General features: G+C 41.7%; 1 protein-coding gene across 4 annotated transcripts in view; it reads right to left on the minus strand.

Annotated features, from left to right (window-relative positions):
* Window positions 1–22,569, minus strand: part of FAM13A (family with sequence similarity 13 member A) — a 117,322-nt gene that overhangs the window by 35,804 nt on the left and 58,949 nt on the right. For 2 of the 4 annotated variants that reach the window (XM_031066436.1, XM_031066439.1), the window contains 3 exons: window positions 13,696–13,737; window positions 4,043–4,087; window positions 2,310–2,489 (listed from right to left, as the gene is read on the minus strand). In XM_031066436.1, the coding sequence (XP_030922296.1) occupies window positions 2,310–2,489; window positions 4,043–4,087; window positions 13,696–13,737 (267 nt within the window). The remainder of the gene's footprint in view (window positions 1–2,309; window positions 2,490–4,042; window positions 4,088–13,695; window positions 13,738–22,569) is intronic. The other 2 variants (XM_031066437.1, XM_031066438.1) reach the window with 2 other exon arrangements.

Genomic DNA, 22,569 nt, shown 5'->3' on the forward strand with positions numbered 1-22,569 from the left:
TTGGGAATTACACAAAACATAAAAGGGAATGTACCTCTGCAATGGTAACACAACTGCCAGGACAGAGGACTGTTTTGCTGTGTTGGGAAGAGGATGGGACAGCCAGCCCTAAGTCACCACGTGATGCACTCGCTGAGAATCTCTGGGCTTGCAGGGTTTGTGCATGTTTACCAGAAGCCTGGCATATGGCTGATCTAGCCTTGCTGGATCCTTCAGCAGGCAGCTTTCCATTAACCACTTGGTAAGTAGTCCTCCCTGTACTTTGCCCAGCAGTGAAGATGCACACAGACATCACGACACCATGGGAACAGGAGAAACACAAGGCATCTCATTACCCTGCCAGGGCCTAAAGGCAGCTTGCTTACAGTTGACACTGAACCTGGAACATTTGCTAACTCTGTGTGGCTGTCTTACACAGTGCTGTGCAACTCCAAAGCCTGCTTTCATGAACAGCAGGAGAACTCATCTACACTTGACTGGTGTGATAAGAAACCAGTTACTCTGCAGTACTTGGACAGTGCCAGCAAGGCAAGTATTCAGAACAAAAACAAAACTAGAAGGTTCCAGTGACTTTCTAGATGATAGATCTCTAGGTTTTGTTGGTGGAAAAGAGATACAAAGAGGTATGATAAATCTCTGACTAAACTTCTAAGATAACACATTTGTCTTTGTGGAAGTTTTTACAAACCCTTCAGCAGACCAATTACACATTCAGAGCCTGCAGATCATGTAATCTTCAAAGCCTGGGAGTTCACCTATGTGATTTTGTGATAAACACTCTTCCTGCCTGTAGTCCCATTTTGTGACATTACAAATCCTCTTGTGATCCATCCATCACAAGGCAAGGAGATGAAGTCACTAACAATCAAAAAAACAACAGAAAGATGTTTTGAAAGGAATTCTCAATTTTGAAAATTTACCCAGAGAAATCCCAGCAATCTGACCTAAGGGAACCAGTGAAAACAATTTGGACCACAGCCAGCACTCAAAACTTCCAATGTGCTTTAAATCCTTGGCTCCAGCTTTCTGGACCAAGCCTGAATGACTTTGTCAGCCATATCCAGAGGCAGGTCTGTAACTCAGTGCTGAAGAAAAGCCCTGCAGTACTATATGCTTCCGAACACGTACACTAGCCAGTCTCTGACCTACTTACCTGAGAAGCCTGTCAGCAGGGCTACTTAACAAGAAAAACTACTTTAGAGCTGCTGCCAGATACTTTGGTGACTTGCAAGAGCCAATTTCCCAGGCCATCTTTACAGTGTATTTTGATTCACGGTGAAAATAGTGCCTTTTTTTTTTTTTTTTTTTGGTAACTACAGATTTTTTGTACAAAAGCAGCACAGATACATTTTGGGAAATACCACACATGCAATATTAACAGGAGGTATCAATGGCTATGCACGTGTATAAAAGTAGCTTCATATAAGAAGGCACAGATCCAATAGAATTTGGGGAATTCAGCACCCAGGAAACAACAACGGGAGACTAGATGTTTATTTTGGAATCAACTTCAAATCCTAGCAATCCAATACTGCAGTGAGGCATACACATTCCTTACAAGAACTAGTGCTGTGTTACAGATAAACACATGAGCTGAACCCGGCCTTGTCTGTGCTACAGTTTCTCAAATACAGCTGTGCCTTGTGTAACAAGTTGGTTAAAGCTGTGGTGGTAATACATTTGTACCACACAATAGATGTCACAACTAGGAGTATGAATGGAAAACCAGAAAATTATCTTCACTCTTGGACAGACATTTAAGGAAATTCACTACTAAGTCATGCTTAAACTTTGTGTAATAAGGTGGATAAAAAAAATCTTAGATTCTGATTAATCAAAAGGAAGATTTTTCTAATTTCAGACAAACTCCCAAGTCTCCTCACTAAACCCAAACACAAGCTGTGCCTTCACACACAAAAGTGGAACTTAATCTCATTTTTGAAGACATTCTGAATTCAGAAAAGCAGCTGAGCCCAATGCTTTTCTCTAACAAAAGTTAAAGGCAGCAGAGCCAACTGCTTGGGAAATTCCACTAATGCAACAAATACCGTAAGTCACCAATTCAAAATACTGCAATTAAAAACTAGACTGCATAACCCCCTAGATTCTTATCATGCTTTGCCTCACTCCATGATCCAGCAAATTCTAAATTTCCCAGCTCTGACTGATGCAATGGAGCTCCGCACGGGCACTGCAGTCTGGGCAAAGGTCAGTGCCTTTCACAAGAGAACACAGCATTGCCTTGATAAGAAGAAATAACTGGGGTAGACTTAAATATACTTTCCAAAACAAAGAAATCAGGCTCATACATGTCTCTGTTTCTCCGGGCTTCCTCCTGCTCTTTGTGGTGTCGCCTCCTCTGCCTGGCAGACACATTAGAAGAGGCTGAAGACGTCCCGGATTCAGAGTCCTCTGAACTCTGGCCGCCTGAGCCATGAACATCAAAGAGATGCTGCTCCACGGCTGAGCGGATTGTCTTCTCTAAATACCTGTCAAGCCGAAAAATAAGGTCAATTGAGCTCAAAGATTTTGTGGAGCTCCCTCTCTGCAACAATAAATAAAACAAGGGTATCTGTGGGTTATGTTTTCTTAGGATAGCAGCACAAAATGTTCCAGCGCTACGACATATGCAAAGAGCAACGCCAAAATCTTCAGATACCCACTGGTTCAAGACCCTCAGAATAGCTGAGCCTTCCCAATTAATATTGCTCTTTTTATTTCTAGGAATGTCTGAAATGTCAGTAAAACAACTAATTTTACTTACTGCAACTACAGACATTGGTGCCTAACTTTCATCCTCCACTTAAAAACCCCTGCTGTGACAAAATTGCATTTGATATCCAGCCATCTGACAGGGGTCACATCTGCTGTGCAAAACAAGCTCAGTAAGGCAATGGATCACCTGCAAGAAGATGATTCACTGCTGTCTCACAGAGGGATGACAATATGCAGTAGCTCACTGTGAACTCCTCACACACATTGCAACCAAGCATGGGTTTTGTTCTGAGTTCATACCATTTTTACACATTCTTGGGCCACTTTCTTGTGCATCCACAGCCACCCTGACACTGGTGTGAGACCACCCTCACACTCAATGGCACTAAGACAGCTTCCACACAAGGCACCACAAGAGAGTCCCTGCAGTTGCATCAGTTAAAGGTGTGGGACTACTTGAACTTTCAACACAAATGAATATTTGTTTTGGTACTGCCATTCTCTTGTAATATTCCCTTCCTTCCTTCATCAGAGGAAGCTTTCATGGGAAATTTTTTTTCCAAAGAGATCATAGAGAAACACATTTTTGTATACATCCCCATCCCATCTCTGTTTCTTGCAATGCTTTAAGCAGTCACTGAAGAATGGGTTTTTCAAACTTGCATGTCCAAAGTCCATGTATGGCTTCTACTGTTTTTTCTATAATTAAAATATTATTTCAGGATTTGCTGGTTAATTTTCAACTGAGTAGCCAGAGTATGGGAATCTGTGCTTGGGTTCATTTCTCCTTCACAAAAGCTGTGCTAAGTTGCTATACTTGAAAGCCTGCTGAGACTGCAGTTCCTGGAAAAGTCAGAAGACCTTAACAACTGCAAAAGCCCAGATGGTTTAACTAGACAAGTATGTCACTATTGACAAAGATCAGTTCTGCAAACCCATCAGCCATTGGGAATTCCCAGCTCCAGCAAAGGAGCCAACTCATTTTAGCTCTGCTCCTCCCAGTTACAGCAGTAGCGTCAGGTCACATCCTCTGCTGGGATGCAATAGGGAGCAAACAACAGCAAGAAGATGACAAAGTGCAAAAAACGTCTCAAAATATGCAAGTTCTGCCTAAGCAAAACATCACAGGCACAGTGAGTAAAGAACCAAGGGCCTGAGAAGTTTTCAGGAGGAAGTGATTTATTATCATTGTGGATTAATTGCTTTGGGAAACACTGTCTCTTTTTTGTTTATGTAAGAACAACTCTTAAAGAGAAATCAAAGAATAACCAGCAATACTTGAAAAAGCTCCAGGAAAGATAGCTACAAAATTGTAAAAGACACTTACTCTCCTGTAGCAGGAACGTTGCTACTGACTTGTGATACGTGGGTACTGTACAAAAGAAAAAAAAAGAAAGAAAGGAAGATCTTATTATCAAAATAAGGTCTTAAAACCTCTTGCTCTTTGTAGTGCTAAGATTCAAAGGTCTGAGCTGTCTCAACAACAACTGTGTACACAGGTCACAGGTTTTCTCCTTAAGGAATTTTCACTCCCACTGTGATGTGGCATATTTTGACAAGTCAATATCCTCAACAATTAATTTCCCTGTCATTCCCATGAAATAGGCAAAGGTCTAACAGCAAGTATTTCAACCTCAACATGGTACAGATTTTTTTCTTTTCTTGTGGGCTTTCTGCTGATGATGTTTTATCCTCATGACAGCAGTCCTTGTCTTTTGAAGCTGACTTGAAAATGTATACACTTAATATTTAACTGCTCTCTCTGTTTAACTATTCTCTCTTTGAACATGCTCAAAGAACATATTCACATTCTTTGCTTCACATTTTAAAAAATAAAATCTATGCATGCTTCTCTTGTTTTTACCTCAGTCTGTTATCAGGCTCAGGAAGAGCTGACACAAATGTAGATGTTATCACTTGCTGTTCAGAGCCCTTCTGAACAAGCTGACCTGGCACAGGTGTCACTGCTTTCTTCCCTCTGCCAAGCTGAGTCCCATCCTGCCCCTTCTTCATCCACTGACTCAGCTGACTCAGCCTTGCAGATAAGGTGACATTGCCTATTCATCCTTCCTGCGACCTCCCTGAAGTCAAATAAACTACAGGCCTAGGGGTTTCATTTCAAATTATCTCCGTATCAGCAGAGTACAACTGGCTGATAAATCCCAGTAAAATGTGGTCAGAGTACAAAAGCCAAGCTGGATGTAAGATGCTCTTCCTGCCAAAATAGCTACTCATTGTTTTCAGTCTTCACCAGTTTCTCTCAAATCATTTCATTGCAGAACCATCAATAGCTGATTTGCCTTTGCTACCCAAAGGTTTCCTCTCTGCTTCCCTTGAATACTTTGCACTTCACTGTATGGGGCTAGAGCTAGCTAAGAAGCTGCAGCTCTCTCAGATAACCACTCTGTGGCTTCACTGGGTTTGAATGTCACTTGGGCAGAAGGCAGGAAACAGAGGAAGAGAAGGATATGAAGGGTCACTACAGCTAATTTAACAAAACCAACAAACCAGTGTGACTCCTCCCCACAAACACCCAGCTGCAAATCACGCTTGCAATGTGCTTCAGGCTGAGCTGGTGTGCTCACCTGGCTCTAACCACACACACATCCTTGCCAGTCCCAGCCTCACTCAGTGCTACTCTCCAGTCCCTGCACAAGTCACTGGAGCACACCAGGAAAGCAGTCATGGACTTGCCAGTATGTTCCACATTACCTGAGCAGGACCTGAGCAGTTGTGCCACGCGGATAATCTCATGAAGACATGCAAACAACTATTACTGTACCTATTATTACAGATAAAATATCTGCATACAGGAAACAAAATTTGCAAGATGACACTCTTCCCACATCTAACATCTTGACTATCAACAACAGGATAGGGTTGGAATTTGAAGTGCACATTTCAAGCCCCCCACTTGCTATCTGGTTTGCTTACAGGAACTATGCGGCCTCTTCCCAGCCCAAAACTATTTTTTAAGATCTGGATGTTAATATGTTTCCTATGGAGACATATTAACAAGTAAGGTGCTAGTGTGGTAGGCTAAATCACATTGTTAGACACAATGAATGCGCTTGCTACAGCTCCTACACCCATGGGGGTAGATTAATGCTGTATCACCTTTTTATAGTACCTACATGCAAGCCAAACTGAGTGAGGCTGTCTTTCATATCACACTTTTCTTTTCTGTTTTCAGAAGAGGAAGAAAGGATTGTTTGGATTTTAGCTTTTTCAAAACATCCCTAGGACATAGTTTTTTTCTACCAACAAAAATTTTTCTAATACCCCAGTACATTCTAATTCACAGTTAACTGTGTGCTTTACTAACACCAATTCAGTTTTAAGTACATTACCCTAATTTTTAATGATGTGTAACAATTAATTTACTATATCTAGAAAAGCTCTATTCAGGCAATATAGATTTTGTAAGAAAGACAGTAACACGGTGATTTTTAAACTACTGACAAATAACAAGGAATCCTATACATGCCAGCTGAGTGGATGACTACAAAATAAAGCTCTGATATTCTGATTTTACTGTACTGAATCCAAGTTTATCCTTAGCTCTGCGCTAAGTTAATGCTCTTCTATTAGCCCTGTCTCATAAGGGGGGCTAATAAAAGAGCATTCACTTTTATAAGTTAATAATACAACAAGGCAGAGATTTTAAATCAGAGTTTTTCTAGATACACTAACTTCCTTTTAATTCCACAGTTGGTAACTTTCTTGGCTGTTTCATTTTGAAACTTAATTTAAATGCGTTACTAAACTGCTTTACTTACTCCCCACCAACCTTTCTTACACCAAAGAACTTCACATCCAAAACAAACAGTGGAGGGGAGAGAGCTACACAGTCATTTTAGGATCCGAGCCTTCTGCAGGACAGAACAGGCACTGCAAGAGCACGTTGGCAAACTCAGGCAAAGACACCACCCTGGAAGGATTGCAGAGCCCAGACAAGCAGGCAGGGTGTATCCTGAGGGGTTTTCCAAACTCCTTGGGTGGCAGAAGCCGTTCTGCTGTTGGATTTCTGGGGAGCAGGCAGGGCGAGCCATGCCTGAAGAGCCCTCTTGGCTCTTGTGCCCGCCTGCACAGGCAGCTGCCCTGCTCAGTAATCACCCGGCCAATGGAACTCATGCTCTGCTCCAGTTCATTATTTTCTCCTCACATCAGCTCCGTTTCACTGATACACACAGTCAATTATCTCCACAGCTAGATTATCTTTATTAGATTATGCAGCTGCTGTTGCAGGGCATGCTGAGAAATAGAAATCTCATAGAAATTACAGGTTCTCCTCAGGCGACTGAAGGCAGCAGGACAGCTTCCCAGTGCTGGGGGACTTTTACTTTCAGAAAGCCAGCCAGAAAACCATAAAGGCACACAGCTGTTTTAAGTGCTATGAACTTTTGAGCTGATTTCTTATGACCCTCATGCTTTTCATTCTGGGAAGTCTGACCTCTAGCACTTCCTAGTTTTGTCTAACTTGTTTACCCAAGTCTTTTGCTCACTTTCAGAGGTGCTCTATCAGCTCTAGATAATGTCTTACTTCACACGTAAGGCAAACTCTTACTGCATGGCCTCCTTTCTTCTGTTTCAGCCCCCAGGACAAGAAGGTGCTATCTTCCATCACCATTAAATCTCACCTGCACCCCCTAACTAGTCCTCCCAAAGTTTAAAAGATGTGCACCAGAGTGAGAATTCTCTCATGTAATGCCTGCAGCTTGTCTGGTCTGCGTTGGGCATCTTATGACAGCAGATGTTGGATATCAATGAATTGGATATCAATGCCCTTACTCCTGATTTCTTTCATTCAAGCCACTACTGAGCAAAGTATCTTATCTAGACAAAAACAGCAACGAAAAAAACATCAAACAGAGCAAACTAGGAAACTGACATACTGGCATAGTGTTTTCTCAGTTTGGGTTTTCATTTATGAAGTCATTTAATTAATTCTTGACAGCACCTAATGGCCTAATTCATAAGCTATACTTGCAGTCTGGCATTAAAGTCACCTGTTGCTGACATGTACTTACAGTCCATCTGCTTTATTCAGAAAGCAAAAGTGGCTTTTGTTCTTGTTTTGGCTTTTTTAAAAGCCAAGTGCAACAGGAAGAAAGCCTCAATAGATGCAAAAACTTTTTACCATTTTACTATTCCAGCAAGGTTGAGGATGTTTAAATGGCTTTGTCATAACAGATGGGAAATCCTGAAGTCCTGAACATAGTAATTCAATCCCTGATCTAGGAAGTTCCTGTTCATAGGTATTTATATGGTCTAAATGCTATCCCACTCTCCACACTGTGACATGCAATACTGCAAACTCATGTGGGATCCATTTTAAGACAACTACTTTATTTGACATACTTTGACCAAAGAGAAGTGTTGTGATGGCATACAAAATGTGAAAATAACGAGTTTAAAAACAAAACAAAAGCAGTGTGCTCTTAGTTACTGGGATGTTCCATCACACAAAGGACATGCTTTCATTATTTTCTCAGTACCTTCACACTTTCACAAACTCAGATCAAATTATCCCTCCTTTAAACATGGTAAATTATTTTTTACATTACTTTGTTACTACACAGAAAACTAACCCCACTAAAAGCAACTTTATTCAGGATTTTTAATGTTTTTCACTTGCACCTCCTTTATGACAGATGCACACTGACACCTACTGCTTGGAGCAGAGACAACCCTGCAGGGGATTCATAGAGGCCCCGTGATTCAGTTTGGTGAATTTGCATGGCTGTGTCCCTGCAGGCTCCCCTGCAGAGCAGGGAAATAATCCCCAGGGAGCCTCAGACCTGCATGGCAGCCAGGCACCCAGAGCAGGGACACCCACTGGCCTGGTGGTTACTTTCAGCCAGTGCAGGTGTGAAGGATATGAACACACATCACATTTGTGATGGAGCCCAGCACTCCTGTGCACTTAGGATCTCTTATGGCACATCCCATGGAGGGAGAAGTGTTCAGGGTGGGTGAAGGTGGCCATGCAAATTTCTGAGCAGGTGTGAAATCCAGAGCAAAGTTTTCCAGTTTCTTCGGGAAACTATCCTGAGAACAAACAGCATAAAACACCTTACCCAATAAACTTCAGGGTAAAAATACCCGACCCGTATTATTTAAAGAGTTGTCTCGAATAAAAACTGTTAAAAGGAGAAACAGCTAGTTGTACTGAATAATGCCTGCAGGAATACTTCTAGGAAAAGAACTAGGCAAAACTGTCCAATGCCTTGCCCAGCACTCATGGGTATTTAATGCAATCTTTGGCACTGCTTGTGATGTCAGGTCTCATTGCAATTTAATGCTTTGAATGTTAACAAGGAAGCTCCACACTACAAAGCTTTTGCTTTTCTCCCCTGTGACATCACTCTGGCTTATCTCAGGACAGGGAGCTCCTCTGAAAGCATCTACATGATTAACATCACATCTAAGCCACACAGGCCAGCACAAAGCATGCCTGAAGATTCCCTGTCTTCTGAGAACTCCTTGCACACAGAGAATGGAATTGTGCTTACAGGGACTTGCTGCTTCATTACCTGAAACTGCTGAGTGTTTCTCAGTACTCATTACTCAAGCATCCTGCAGCTGGTATTCAGAGTTTCACTAAAGAATTATACAAGGAGCACTTTTTAACAACTGTCAACTCCCTTTACCACAAGGTTTTGTTATTACAGAAGGTTTTGGAACGTAAATACCCTTCAGGCATGACTGCCTGGAACAATCAATCACCTAGCAAGGTTTTCCTCTTCTTTTAACACTATAGAAATCTCCTTGCCTGGTACTGAGCACAGCTGAGCAACAAATTATCTAATCAAGGACTACAGAGAGGGAGAAGATAACTCTGGTCAGTAGTAGGTGAATGGATTCAAACCCAGGTCTCTCAAACTGGTCAAGCTGGCACCATCCTTATTATGGCCAATGAGAGAGGGCTCCAGCTATGAAATTAATATTTTTCTGCCCAAATAGATTAATAAACTATTTGTACACATTCTCTCTTGCATCAATATCATTATTAACATACACATTCTCCCCTCTCTGTCTAAAACTCAGGGGGAATATGTGTGCTCTGGTTAATTTCTTACAGTAGCTAGGATCTCCATGCTCTTTTCTCCATCTTGTAACAGTCTTCCCATTTCTTTAATCACCTTCACAAACCTAAAGCTATTGGAACATGAGTGACTTGAAAGTGTTTAAGGCTCACCTGTCTCTTGTACAGGGGTAGCCATACTTCTAAGTGTGCTGAAAATACTTCCTTTATATATCCACTGTCATGTGATTACTTCAACTTAAGTATTTTTATCCTATACTTCCCTTTCATCCCTCCATGAACAAGTAAGTTCACATCTTTTTTTTCCCCCTGGCACTTGCAAATGTGAGGAACTCCCCTTTCAGGGCAAAGATTTTCATTATTAGACCTCAGGTATATGACTTTATTATTTATGTAATTATTTCTTTTAGTATATACCTTAAATTTGATGCTGATCTGTATAAATATATATATAAAATATATATATATATATCTGACAGTGAGCTATTTTATAAATATATCTATATAGCTCACGCTATATAATATCTCACTGTCACATATTTTCTCCCAGAGGACACTGCCAACCCACTCACCCTCCTAAATTTCTGCTATTCGCTCAATAATGAACATGATTTGACTTTATTATGCTAGTGGTTATCAAGGAAAAGAAGTTCATGGCACTAAAGGATCTCCAGCAGCAATCCCCTTCCTCTCCTACCAGCAATATCTATAGGTCTCACCTCCTCCCTACCCATGTTTAAGTTCCAGTACTCATGCCCACTTTTTCCATATAGATGGCATTATATAAAACATTTTGCTGAGATCAGACAGATGAGGTCTTTCTTTTCCCTTTTCTTCCTCTCTCTGGAAAGCCTTTGAAAAAATAACATGGTTGTACTGGTGTTACCACACTTTACAAATCCATGTCACATTTTGTCTCATTTCCTGCTTACTCTCATACTGCTACAGACTGTTTATTCCCTTACAATGTAGCAGTGGTGATAAAGTCTTGACTTACCCAATATTGAAGGAAAAACAACCAATCAGTGTCATTTTAAGAAACAGTATATTTATAATTGGTGGTATTCTGACAGTTCTGACTTAAAAGTTAAGACCTTTGGTATTTGTCTTAAAGTTAAAAACATCAACCAGGGAAACATCTCGATTGTTAGCTGACATGGTACAGCACTGAATAATCAAGGCTGATTTGATCCTACTAAAACTGATGGAGGGTGTGCTGGTTTTGGCTGGGGGAGACTTCATGTTCTTCCCAGAGGCTGGTATGTGACTGTGTTTAGGATCTGTGCTGAACATGGGGCTGATAATACAGAGATGTTTGTGTAATTGCTGAGCAGGACTTACACACAGCCAAGGCTTTTCTGGTGTTTGTACTGGCAGGGAATTTAGGGGTGCATGGGAGGCTGGAAGGAGACAGAGCCAGGCCAGGCGACCCAAACTGACCAAAGGGATATTCCAGACTGTGTAACATCGTGCTCAGTGTATAGAGTGAGGGGAAAAAGGAGGGAGGGGAGGGGACATTTTCAGTGATGGCATCTGCCTTCCCAAGTAACCATTACATGTGACAGGGCCCTGCTCTCTGGAGATGGCTAAGCACCTGCCTGCCCATGGGAAGCACTGAATGAATTCCTTGTTCTGCTTTGTGTGCATGGCCCTTTCCTATTAACCTATCTTTATCTCAACCCACGAGTTTTCCAGCTCTTACCATTCCAGTTTTCTACCAAATCCTGCTGGTAGGGAAGTGAGCAAGGCAGCTGGTTGCTGGCTTGGGGTTAAACCATGACAGAGGGACACAATGTTCCTTCCGTCTGGCAAGAGCCAAGCATTATGCAGTGTTTGGAAGCTAAAGAGCTCTTGTTCCCACTTACTTAACTCATTGTATAATTATCTATATGGAATTACTGCATTCACACTGCAGTGACCGCCCTGTGCCCAAATATTCATGATTCACTTGAAGGATTACTTGAGCAGTATTTCAAGCTATGGAAGTGTGGCTAACACTTGTGGTAGTAATAGAAATAGATTTGACCATTAAACAGCTAAAGCAGACAGTCTTCCCTTCCTTGCCCATGGTGTGAAATGCAATTCCTACATATGTTATCCACAGCCTCTGGGGCAACAACCTGAACTTTCAAAGTTACACAGAAAAACCTGGCTGCCCACTCAAGTTCTCAGTTGTTGAAGCACCAGGAATTGCCCAGCCAGCACCAGCTCTCCTGCCAAATTAGCTGCACTTGGCAACCGACCTCAGGATTTCTGTGTTACAAACAGAAGCAAGACTTACAAGTTGTTCCCTTTATTTACAAGTAACTGTATCCCAGCAATGTTACAAAAGACACGGGCTTGGCAAGAAGCCTGTGCATCAAGGTGTGCAGCTCCCTCTCTGCTCCTACCAGCCATTTCTTCACTTTCCAGCTACGTGCTTATTCCTGACTGTTCCCTTCCTATTTGCAAGGCAGATTCCCATGGAAACCCATCCCTTCATTTCAATGGACACACTCAGTCTTTGTTCTCCCCCCTCATAAGCCTACATCTCTATTTAAGATGTTGAAATTTGCTCCCCTCCTCTCAAAAATGTCCTGCTTTGGCATCAGTTTTCTCAGATCCACTCCTTGCTCCTCATCTCTCCTTGGTGATCTTGACAAGGTCAGACAAAGAGAAACTCCTTCATGGATCATCTTTCTATAATCCAAGAAAGGGCTTGGAAGGACAGTTCTGAGCAGTAAGACAGATGGAAATGTAATGAAACCCGAAAATCATTTGAAGGTCACATTTAGCCAGAAAGAAAAACAAAGGGGCAGACAATTTTCAATGAAAAGATATGAAGATTTAAATGAGGAAAAATTTGAGGGGAATGTATGTATGCAGCTACAAAATAGTCTCCTGAAGGAAAAGGCAGAATCTCCTTTGACAATTTGGAGCTTTTGAGGCACAGACTGAGTAACATCTGCACAAATGGATTGCAGGGAATGACAGCGCATCAACCCAAAGGCAGACAGGATCATGCAACCAGGCTAGTCCATGAACAATTCCCTGACAGACATTTCTGCACAGTATGCATTAACTGCACTCCTTCCATGCTTCATGTTAGAAAAACTCTTAAAGAAAAAACCCAAGCTACAAAGATAAACAGAGATTAACAAATTTCAGACATCACTGTAAGATTTCCAATTATCACTGTTCTCACAAAAAGCACCACTGGGATTTCTTTTTATTTGTTTAAATTCTGTAGAGATCAAAGAACCCAATTATAATATGCGGCCCTTCCTCCTCTGCAGCCCTTCATTGTTAATTGCTCTGGCTCCTGTTCTTCCACTAAGTATAAATGAAAGCACTGGAACTGAGTCTGCTACTGAAGCAAGCAGTGCAAACTTTCACAGATGTCGACAGAATTAGACCCCTTTTACAAGCAGTGACTCTGCCCTCCAGTTGGCAAAACAAGAAACAATTTGTTCAAATGCAGCATGAGCACCATTCCCTCCAGTGAGGCTTGCTGGGTACCCAGGCACTCTCCTGCTTTTCTAGGCTGCAGCAGGGAACTGGATGGGCTGCTGGCTCACCATCTGGTTCCTGGTTTCTTTCTGAGCAGCACATGCTGCCAGTTCCCCAAATCCTGTCGCAGCAATCTCTCCTGTGCCTGCAGATAAGCTACTTGGGCATCTAAGACACGTAACAAACCAAAGAAAAGAGGAAAACCACATTCATCTTGTAACAAAGACCTTAAACCATGGGCCTCCTCTCTACATACAAAAGAATCCCAACAGAGATGGTATCTACAAAGACTCATGCCACTAACTGAGCAAAAATTACAAATATAAAATTAATGCTCACTTTGATTACAGTCTGTTCAGCACTTCTGAACCCCTCCTCACATTTAATTCCAATAAGGAGTCAATCCCACACAGAAAAATAAATGAAAAGAATGGAGTAAATACCTCACGTAGAAGGGTGACATAGGCCGCTCATCTTCTTGGGAGCTAAAAGCAAAACATATTTTGCAAGTTAGTATGCAGCTCTGACTTGTATTTGCAGCTCAAGATACTCACTCTTAAAAAGCAGAGACAACAAAAGTGAAACTGCACCCGCTACAGAGGTAACACTTAAGTCTGTTTTATCTTCTGGTTGACACATGGAAGAAAGCTTTAAGTTACTTTCCTTAAATCCTGGCAATCCAACTCATTTCCCAATGTCCACAAATGTGGCGTAACAGATCTCCTGCTAGACAGCCAGGAGTCATTCTGACTCTGCAACAGTGCTAGGGCTATTCCCATAGCAACAATAAAGCATTTTGCCAGGAAAACCAAGAGAGTCCTTTGCTGTCTGCTGCTCCAGAATTAAACAATCTGCCTATTAAAGCCAAATTTGGGGAAAAAACAAAGGAAATCTTGAGTAACCAAAGAAACAACCATGGCCATAGGTGTATGCATGAGGCTACCTACTCCCCAGTTTTATCACTCCTGCGGAAAGTTTATTTGAATGATTTTTCTGTAGGTTTGAGATCAGGGATTGCCACTGGCTGGTGTGGAGGTCTCCTGACAAAATGTTTAGTTGTGTTTTAGTTATCAGCTGGCCTGGCCCCAACATAACCACCTGGCAAGTGACTTACCAGCCCTGATGCAGCTCATTGTGCCTGCGCTGGCACAAGGGTAACAATGAGCTGGGACACAGCAACACACATGATCTCTTGAATTTGGAAGGATTTTATTTATTGGCTTATAAAAGCTGCTCTAAGCACTTGATAAAGTGGAAAGGAACATCTCTGTAGGATTTGCAACTAGGAAATCAAATACTCAGGTACTTTCTGCAGCTTCCATTGGAGTCAGCATGAAGCTCCCTCAGCAAGGTGAGCTGAAACTGGCCTGCAGCCAGGTAAGTACCCTGCCCTCACACTGCACAGAGTCAGAGGCAGATTTAACCATGGCTCATTTCCAACCCAGCCAATGTTGTAACAGATCCACAAATATGAACTCCAAATTCACTGAGGGGACCAGAGCATAAGGGAGAAGGCAAGATACAAGGGAGTCAAAAAGACAGGCTGACAGATAAGAAAGCCAGTGTTCCAGAGAAATAATCACAGGGATTCAACCCCCCAGCTAGAATATGGAAAGATCCACAAACAGACATCTACAGAAAAGACCTTAAAGTACACGATGCAGCAAACCTTGTTTGAGGGTAACACCAAACTCCACAGACTGGAAGGAAGAGAAATTGCCTTTGAAATCAGTGTGGTCTGCCAAAACTTCATCACCTCTGAAAGGCAACAGTGACTGGACAGCTTTCAGCAGCTCCCCAAGAAGACTGGGAGCACAGCTGCTTCTGGGAACCTTGCTGCCACTTCACAAGCCTGTCTTCAGTGGCCTGAACAAGCTGCAGTGCCCAGAGCTGCTGCTGCTGCTCCCAGAGCCAGGCAGGACACAGAGCAGTGCACAGCAGGGGGAGAGTGCCTGCCTGTCAACTGAGGCTAACAGCACCTGAAGAGTCTTCATGAGAAACTGCTACAGCTTTGAGACTGCCTAGAAAAAGTTGATGGAAACATGGAAATACCCATTACTGCCTTCCCTGAAGACAAACTGCAACAAAGACATGGGTAGGAACCTCTGCCAAGTAAGGCTCCCTCCCCTGATGGCATGCAGTCTCCCAGCCTGCATGCATGCTATCACTTTATCTGGCACTCACAGAATATTTTTTAAGTGTAAAAAAAGAACTTTAAACTCACAAAGCTGCTGATGAAGTTTTTTGCTATGTTCAGTTCACTGCATTAATACCTGTACTTGTAATCTCAATGCAAACAAATCCAAGTAGTGGACAGAAAACATGAAAAATTTTTTCTCACATAAATGAAAGTTCACAGTGCCATCAAGATTTCTGTGCATTAATGCAACTTCACATGACAACACCAAATGCTGCTTTATGTACAAGTGGCAGTTGCTGAAGCCACACCAACCATGCTTTCTTTTCCATCATAAACACCCTTCCTTATTTCAAGGTTTGCAATTCACTTCCAAATAAAAGCAGCACAATCATACAAAGTCCAAATAATCTTTTACATTTATGCTCCCAACATTTGTTTTGACAGAGCAGATGGAAAACTAGTATTCAGTAGGGACTCTGAATCCTCTTGCATTTCCTTCCCTTTCTTCTACAGCAAATGCAACTGAATGCTTCTTAAGCAAGTTTTCTAACTGCACAAAAATTTATCCATCCATACAAAGAAACTGAGGAGAAACAAATATTTTAAGCCCATTAGCAGGGAATGGCAGAGAAAGAAGCTCCTACAGAAATCAGACCAAATCAAACCAAGTATCAGTTTCATTTAGATCATGAAGTTTCAGGATTTCACATGATTGGTAATAATTGTAGCTGTGAAAAACTTCTCTTACTCAATAATGGTTCATAGTTTTACACATGCAGCAAATGAGCAATAGCTGAATCTGGGGTGAAGACCTCCAACCTAACTAGTATGAGATCCAGACCTTTGAGAAAACCATAAAAATCTTCTAAATTTCTACCTTGCCCAGCAAAGAACTTATCCATTAGACAAATCCCCTTTTGGGAGTTTTTTGTTTGGTTGGGATTTTTTTATTCTCAAAGTTTTGTCCAGAATTATACATGTTTTATGTCCAGAAGGCATGAAATTACTAAAAAAACTTCCAGTTATTTATTCAACTATCACTGATTACCTGGCCAAGCAGGTGAATGCAAAATACAGCAGCCTCTTTTTTCTCAAGCATATAAATAGCTCACCTAAATCCAGGGATTAAACAGAAATTAATCGCTTCCATGAAATACTTGGGAGATTACTTGACAACTTCCTTCCTGCTATAAACCAAAAACAAATACCAGCCAAACTATGAAAAAAACCAAAACAAACATAAAAACCCACAACAAACCACAATTGTTCTGTCTATTTCATGGGTAAAGAAGTAATATTATGTATGTTTGTCATCACCACTGAAATAATAATAAGTTCATCAGACTGGAAGGAACACCAGTTTAGCCCACCAGCCAGTTTAGCACATTTTGGGATTATCAGGCACATCCTTTCTGGTTTTGGAGAAGGAAATAGGAAAGCCTAGGTGAAGTCTAACTGTAAAATGATGACTCTCCATTACAGAAGAAGAGTTATCCTTTTTTGCCTCCCTCTTTTGCAACAGGAATGTTATAGGCAAAGTTACGTCCACTCCTCACATTCTTAAACAGGTAATCATGGTTCTTGTTTATTTTCCTGACATCTCATAGAACCATGAAATCGTTGAGAGTGAAAAAGACCTCTCAGAACAAGTTCAACCTTTAAATCATCTTGCCCTTCAGGCAGAATAAGGGAGGTGCTGGGCCTGTTGTAGAACACCCATTTAGATGGAAAGTTCCCAATTTATTTAGGTGCATATGGAATACCCCTCTCTTGGCCCTCTCCTTGCTGGCCTGAGCTCCCACCGCAGGTCCTTCCTCCTTATTTCATTTGCACTTAAGCAGCAGCAGCTCTTCTGCTCCTGGCACTGGAACCTCCATTACAAAGCTACTGCTGCTTTCCTACTCCACATCTCTTTTCAAACTTAAATGGGACATTTAGTCGACGAAATTAAAAAAAAAAAATACTCCATATTTCGTCTCTGTGGGGGTTTTCTGTTGGATTTTTTTTTTCTTTTACATTTATGAAAACGTACTTTGACTCATGGTCAACATTTTGCACCAGAGATGAAGGGCCTAGACACTGGCAGGGTCTTGCTGCTCAGCCAAGGTCATGTTTTCTTAATGCCCTGCCAGAGGCTCTGTTTGTTCTGACCTCAAATGTTAGATAAGGGAATGGCTCCCTTTCGGTTCTACCACAGAAATTCTCCACTTTGAAAGAAATGCAGCTGGTTTTTAGTAATAATACTTCTTTAATGCAAAGCAATACCTGCTTTTATTTTTAATGCAATCAAACAAAAAGCCAATGAAAAATTCAGTGACATCAAATTACTAATGATATCAAAAGTTAATGCAGGTTTTGGAGGGAGGAGAAGGAAGGCTATTGTTTGGGTAACTTCTTAAGGCTTCAAACTTATCTCCCTCCTGTTTTTTTTCTCATCATTCAGAACACCTATGCCTCCTTGGATTAAAAGACATGCAATTTTTGCAGCTACTGAGAATTTTAACAATATTATTTATTTACTTATTGTGACATTCAACACCAACAACACTAAAAAAATCTTCAAGGAAACATTGATTTTGAGGCCACAGTAGTGCTTTTTGCTGAAGGTCTCATCTTATTCACAAATTTTTCAGCACTTCTTCACCCACCCAAGTAATTTCCCCATAAAAGTTATTTGAATGTTGCAAAAAAAAGCAAGATTGAAATAGCTCATGAAAATTTATTGCATGCTTATTTTCTCAATAGAGCTATTTACCCATAGCTTGTGCTTCACAGCAGTGGGTAAAAGGCAATGTTTTTGCAAATGAGAAATAGCAGGCAACACAAGCTTTTGCCTTCAAATAAATCCTTCAAAATAAACTTCCTTCAAATAAATATTGAGGCACATTATGCAAAAGATGAAAGAATAATACCATCCTTGATGCAAGATTAACCATAAATTTAACATCATAACACTGCGGTGATACAATGGTCATCATTAAAGCCAGGACCTACCCTCAATCCTTGAGCAATGCCACCCTTGCTCTATATCCTTAAACAGAAGGGGAGGAGGGAATGCCATATATGCACTGTTTAAAAAACAAATGCTCAACAGCTATTTTCCTGTGAGAGTTATTTCCACGCCAACATTTCCATTTTCCCTGAAGAGTAACTTTAATAAATCAAAACCATAACGTGTTGTTTCAGATGTTTATCTCCAGTCTTCACAATAGTTGTGCTTACACCTTACCATGCGTACCACTGAAAATTAAGTAAACTACTCAGCAAATGAGCCACACATCAAAATCCAAGGCTGACAACTCAACTTCTTTATTCTGAACTCACGTATTCTGCAAAAATATCATACTATGCAAAATATCTCCAATTACTTGGGTGCGGGTGAACTGGTTTAATATTTAAACTCCAAAGGATCTCATCATCTTCCTCAAAGCTGTTTCTTCAGCATGTTTTTCCTAAAGATCTCTCAAATAAATTACAATGCACAGGCATCTATCCAGAGGCATAACTGTGCAGGCTGTATGTGAGGAGGCTCTGACATTGAAGCATATTACCTGAAAAGGAAAAAAAGTACACTGAAGGCTTTTTGCACACCTCCTCCTACTTCAAAGCAACATTAGAGATCAGAGAAGTATAGGCTATCCCATGGCAAGCTGAAGTGAGCAGAACTTCTTGCTGATTAAGTGCCACTGTGAGCAAGAAGCAGATTTTCCATTTATATTAACATACCTGAATATCCTGGAGCCCTTGACAGCATAATTTTGTGTAATTATTTTCTGCTTACTATCCTCCTAGATTGCAAATATGTTTATCTTTTATAAAATGACGTCAATGTTGAACAGTTCACTTTTGTTGTTTTACTTCTTAAGTTAGTTGGGTCTTACTATGAAAGATGGGGCAGTGTCTTTTCTTTTACTTGTGGTTTGGCAATGGTTCTCACTAGGGTAAAATCAGAAAATGGCTCAGAAAGAGGCAGAATGAATGTACTAGCCAAAGTCTCACCTCTTCTCAGAATTTAACAGTGAAGTTGCATAACACACACGTACCTGTTGCATTATAATGGCAAAGAACTGTTACTAGGTAACCAGTGATTTCAGTTTCAGGATTGTTTGTTAAAAGCTTGCACACTTCAAATAAATGTATCTAAGAGGCCAGTTTATAGGCAAATATTAACATTTTCTTGCTTAATCAGGTGGACACCCCAGAGACAAACACCAAAGAAAATTTCCACACCAATTTCCTCTTTTAGTCAGAGCCTTCCACCCCAGTGGTATTGAGGAAGAGCTTCCACAAGCTCCCACACTCACCATGTCACAGCTGCAACAAGACAGGGGTCAAATCTGAGCTTGGAAGACAAAAAACTCACATAGCATTTTCTAACAAGCTATGACTCGAGGAAGATGAGAGCCACAGGTTTAAATTTTTCTTCATTCTTCCATCAGAAGAAAAAACCCACCCAAACCCAAAGCAAACAAAGAAAAAACTAGATTCAAGTTCTCTCCGCCCTCAGAGAGCACACTTCACATCCATATTCCAGAATATACTTCATTAGGGCTTGTCAAGCACTCCCAGCACCTTGGATAGAAAGTGATAGCAAAGTCCAAAAGATCAGACTTATTTACTTATGTACAACTTAAACACAAAAATGTTCACAAATCTGATTAAGAGAACACAGCAGCCACCCCTCCCAAAACAAACAAACAAAAAAAAGGTGGTGGAATACAACAGTGTTCTCGGGCTAAACTGCTGGGAACTTGTGAAAGATCCCAAATGAACCAACCAGTAAGGTAAATCAAACAATCCTGGTAACCAATAAGGTAAATCAAATAATCCTGGTAACAATTCAGACAACTGCTCCTGTACAGGTTAGACCACTCACATTCCCTACTGCTTTCAGATGCACTTGCTAAAAATATTTGTGATGGCCTCACTCTTTCACTACCTTGACTTGTTAAGCAACAGGGGCCACTGATCACAAACAAAGCCCAAGTGTGTACCTGCCTTCCTTATCTCCTACAGAAACTGGTAGATATTATTGGCAAAGGCAGCCACAGGCCTCAGCTTTGCACAGCTGTTGTTAAATCTGCAATAGACTGAGCTAGAATACATGAATCAAAACATGCATTAACAGCATTAGTAGCACTCTAACTAGGAAGCTGGGATACCAAAGTAAGCTCATGCTATTCTGAAAAGATGGTAGCCTAATAGCAATGGAAGAGACAATTACCGGTGGCTAAGGTGTTGGAAAATCAGTGATGCAATCCATGTGACATTGACCAGTCCCTTCTACAGTGCTTGAGCAATATAACACCTACTGCAGTGAGGATTCAACACATTTGGCCCTCCACCTCTTCCCATGCAATGAAACATAACCCTGACATCCCCACTGTCACTCCTTCACAGCAGGACACCATACCCATCACATGCCCTTCCACAGATACCTATATATAGGATGACACCATTATAGTCCATATGGCTCTATGCAAGCACTTTGTATGATTTTCTGGAAGACAGACGCACAGCTCACACAAATCTTGGTAGAAACAGAGCCCCTCTCCCAAGTTTTACACACCAGCTACACATTTGTACTGCTTCAGCACAGGAGGGTTTCCATGGCAGGCACAGCATGGCCAGCCTTGTGGCCCCAAAGAGAGCATGGAGCAGAGCACCTGCCAGAGATGGGCAGGAACAAGTTCACTCACCCAGGAATGGAACCAAGTGTGATTACTGCAGGCAACTCATTCCCTTCCTTGAGAGGGAAAGACAGATTCTTTCAGCTTAGCAAGTGTCCTAAATCACAGAACCTGAAGGGTGCCACTACTCTGATTACACCCAGTAGCAGGAACCATGCACTGCAATTTGTCCTCAGCTGGAACAGCAATATCAGCCTGTCCGCCCCACAGCAACCACAAACAGAGCGCTATCCACACTGGTACTAACCAGTACTGGAGGTATCAGCTTTCCTGAAGCTGACAAAAAATGCTCAAAGCCAGTGAAACTCTGCCCTGACGGGGGGAAGAACAGGAAAATAAAGATGCAACCTGGAGAATGCCATTGTAAAGGGATCTGGCAATCTGTGCCAAAAAAACCAAGGTGCTAAAAAGTACAGTATACACAGCCTAAAAATAGATCAAGGAGATGGAAAAGGAACTAGAATTCTGTGAATTATTTTAACTGAAAAACTCAAAACCAATTCTGTACCACGCTTAGGGCTTAACAGAGTTTGAAGAAAATGCTTCATTTTTGAAGTGCTGACTGCTTCTCTAACTGATGGAGACTTAGTCCTTGCAACAACAAAGAGACTAATTAGAGCCAGCCTGTGAAACCTATCTTCCCCTGGGGTGAAGAGTCAAGAGCACAATAACAACCACTTGTTCCGACCACTGATAGGACAGTCAGATCCTTGAAAGGTTAAAGATATTATGTGAGACTGGTTCTTCAAATAGAAATGATGCACCATGACCACTTCTTTAAGACATTCAAACCATATTTCTGTTTCTCTGCAGTCATCAACATGGAACCCCATGACTGCAATAGTGCCAAAGAGACTTTCCCCACATCTACCTGCAGAAGACCCTGCAATTTATCAAGGCAACAACAGTTTGGGCAGCAATTTCAGTTACTATTTTATTGTGTTCAAGTAAGCAGCAACTCCGCAGCTTCTGCTGAAACAGCACCACCACAGTGCTGAAATGGCACGGTCAATTTTTTATTTACTGTTTCGTAGATTACAGAAAGATCGACATTCAGGCCATTCAAATACTAGTAGGGGAGATATGGACTGCTTAATTTTGAGAACTGAACGAATAGTAAAAATGAAAATAAGAATTTGATGACCCAGTGAAAGGGCTGTGTACACACCTCCCCGCAGCGGGTCTGTGCCCTGCCATTTCAGAAGCCTGACTGCAGCTGTCCCTGCCATAGTGTGGCGGGAGCACATGCCAGCACAGGTACTTGCTGACAGCTGGTGCTGGAGGGAGGTGTGCGTCGGCACCCTGGAAACACCCAGCCCTTTTTCTCCGAAAACTAAACCTGTCGCCCGTGCTGCGGCAGGCTGGGTGTGCGAGCTGCCAGCCGGGGGTGAGCTGTGCGCAGGGGCCGCGCTCCGCACCGCACTACCGCAGCCGCCGGACGGATCGGCATCGCCCGGAGCCGCCGGAGAGCCAGGGCGGGCCGGGGT

The sequence above is a fragment of the Geospiza fortis genome, unplaced genomic scaffold (genome assembly GCF_000277835.1).
Source record: "Geospiza fortis unplaced genomic scaffold, GeoFor_1.0 scaffold11, whole genome shotgun sequence".
Taxonomy (NCBI): domain Eukaryota; kingdom Metazoa; phylum Chordata; class Aves; order Passeriformes; family Thraupidae; genus Geospiza; species Geospiza fortis.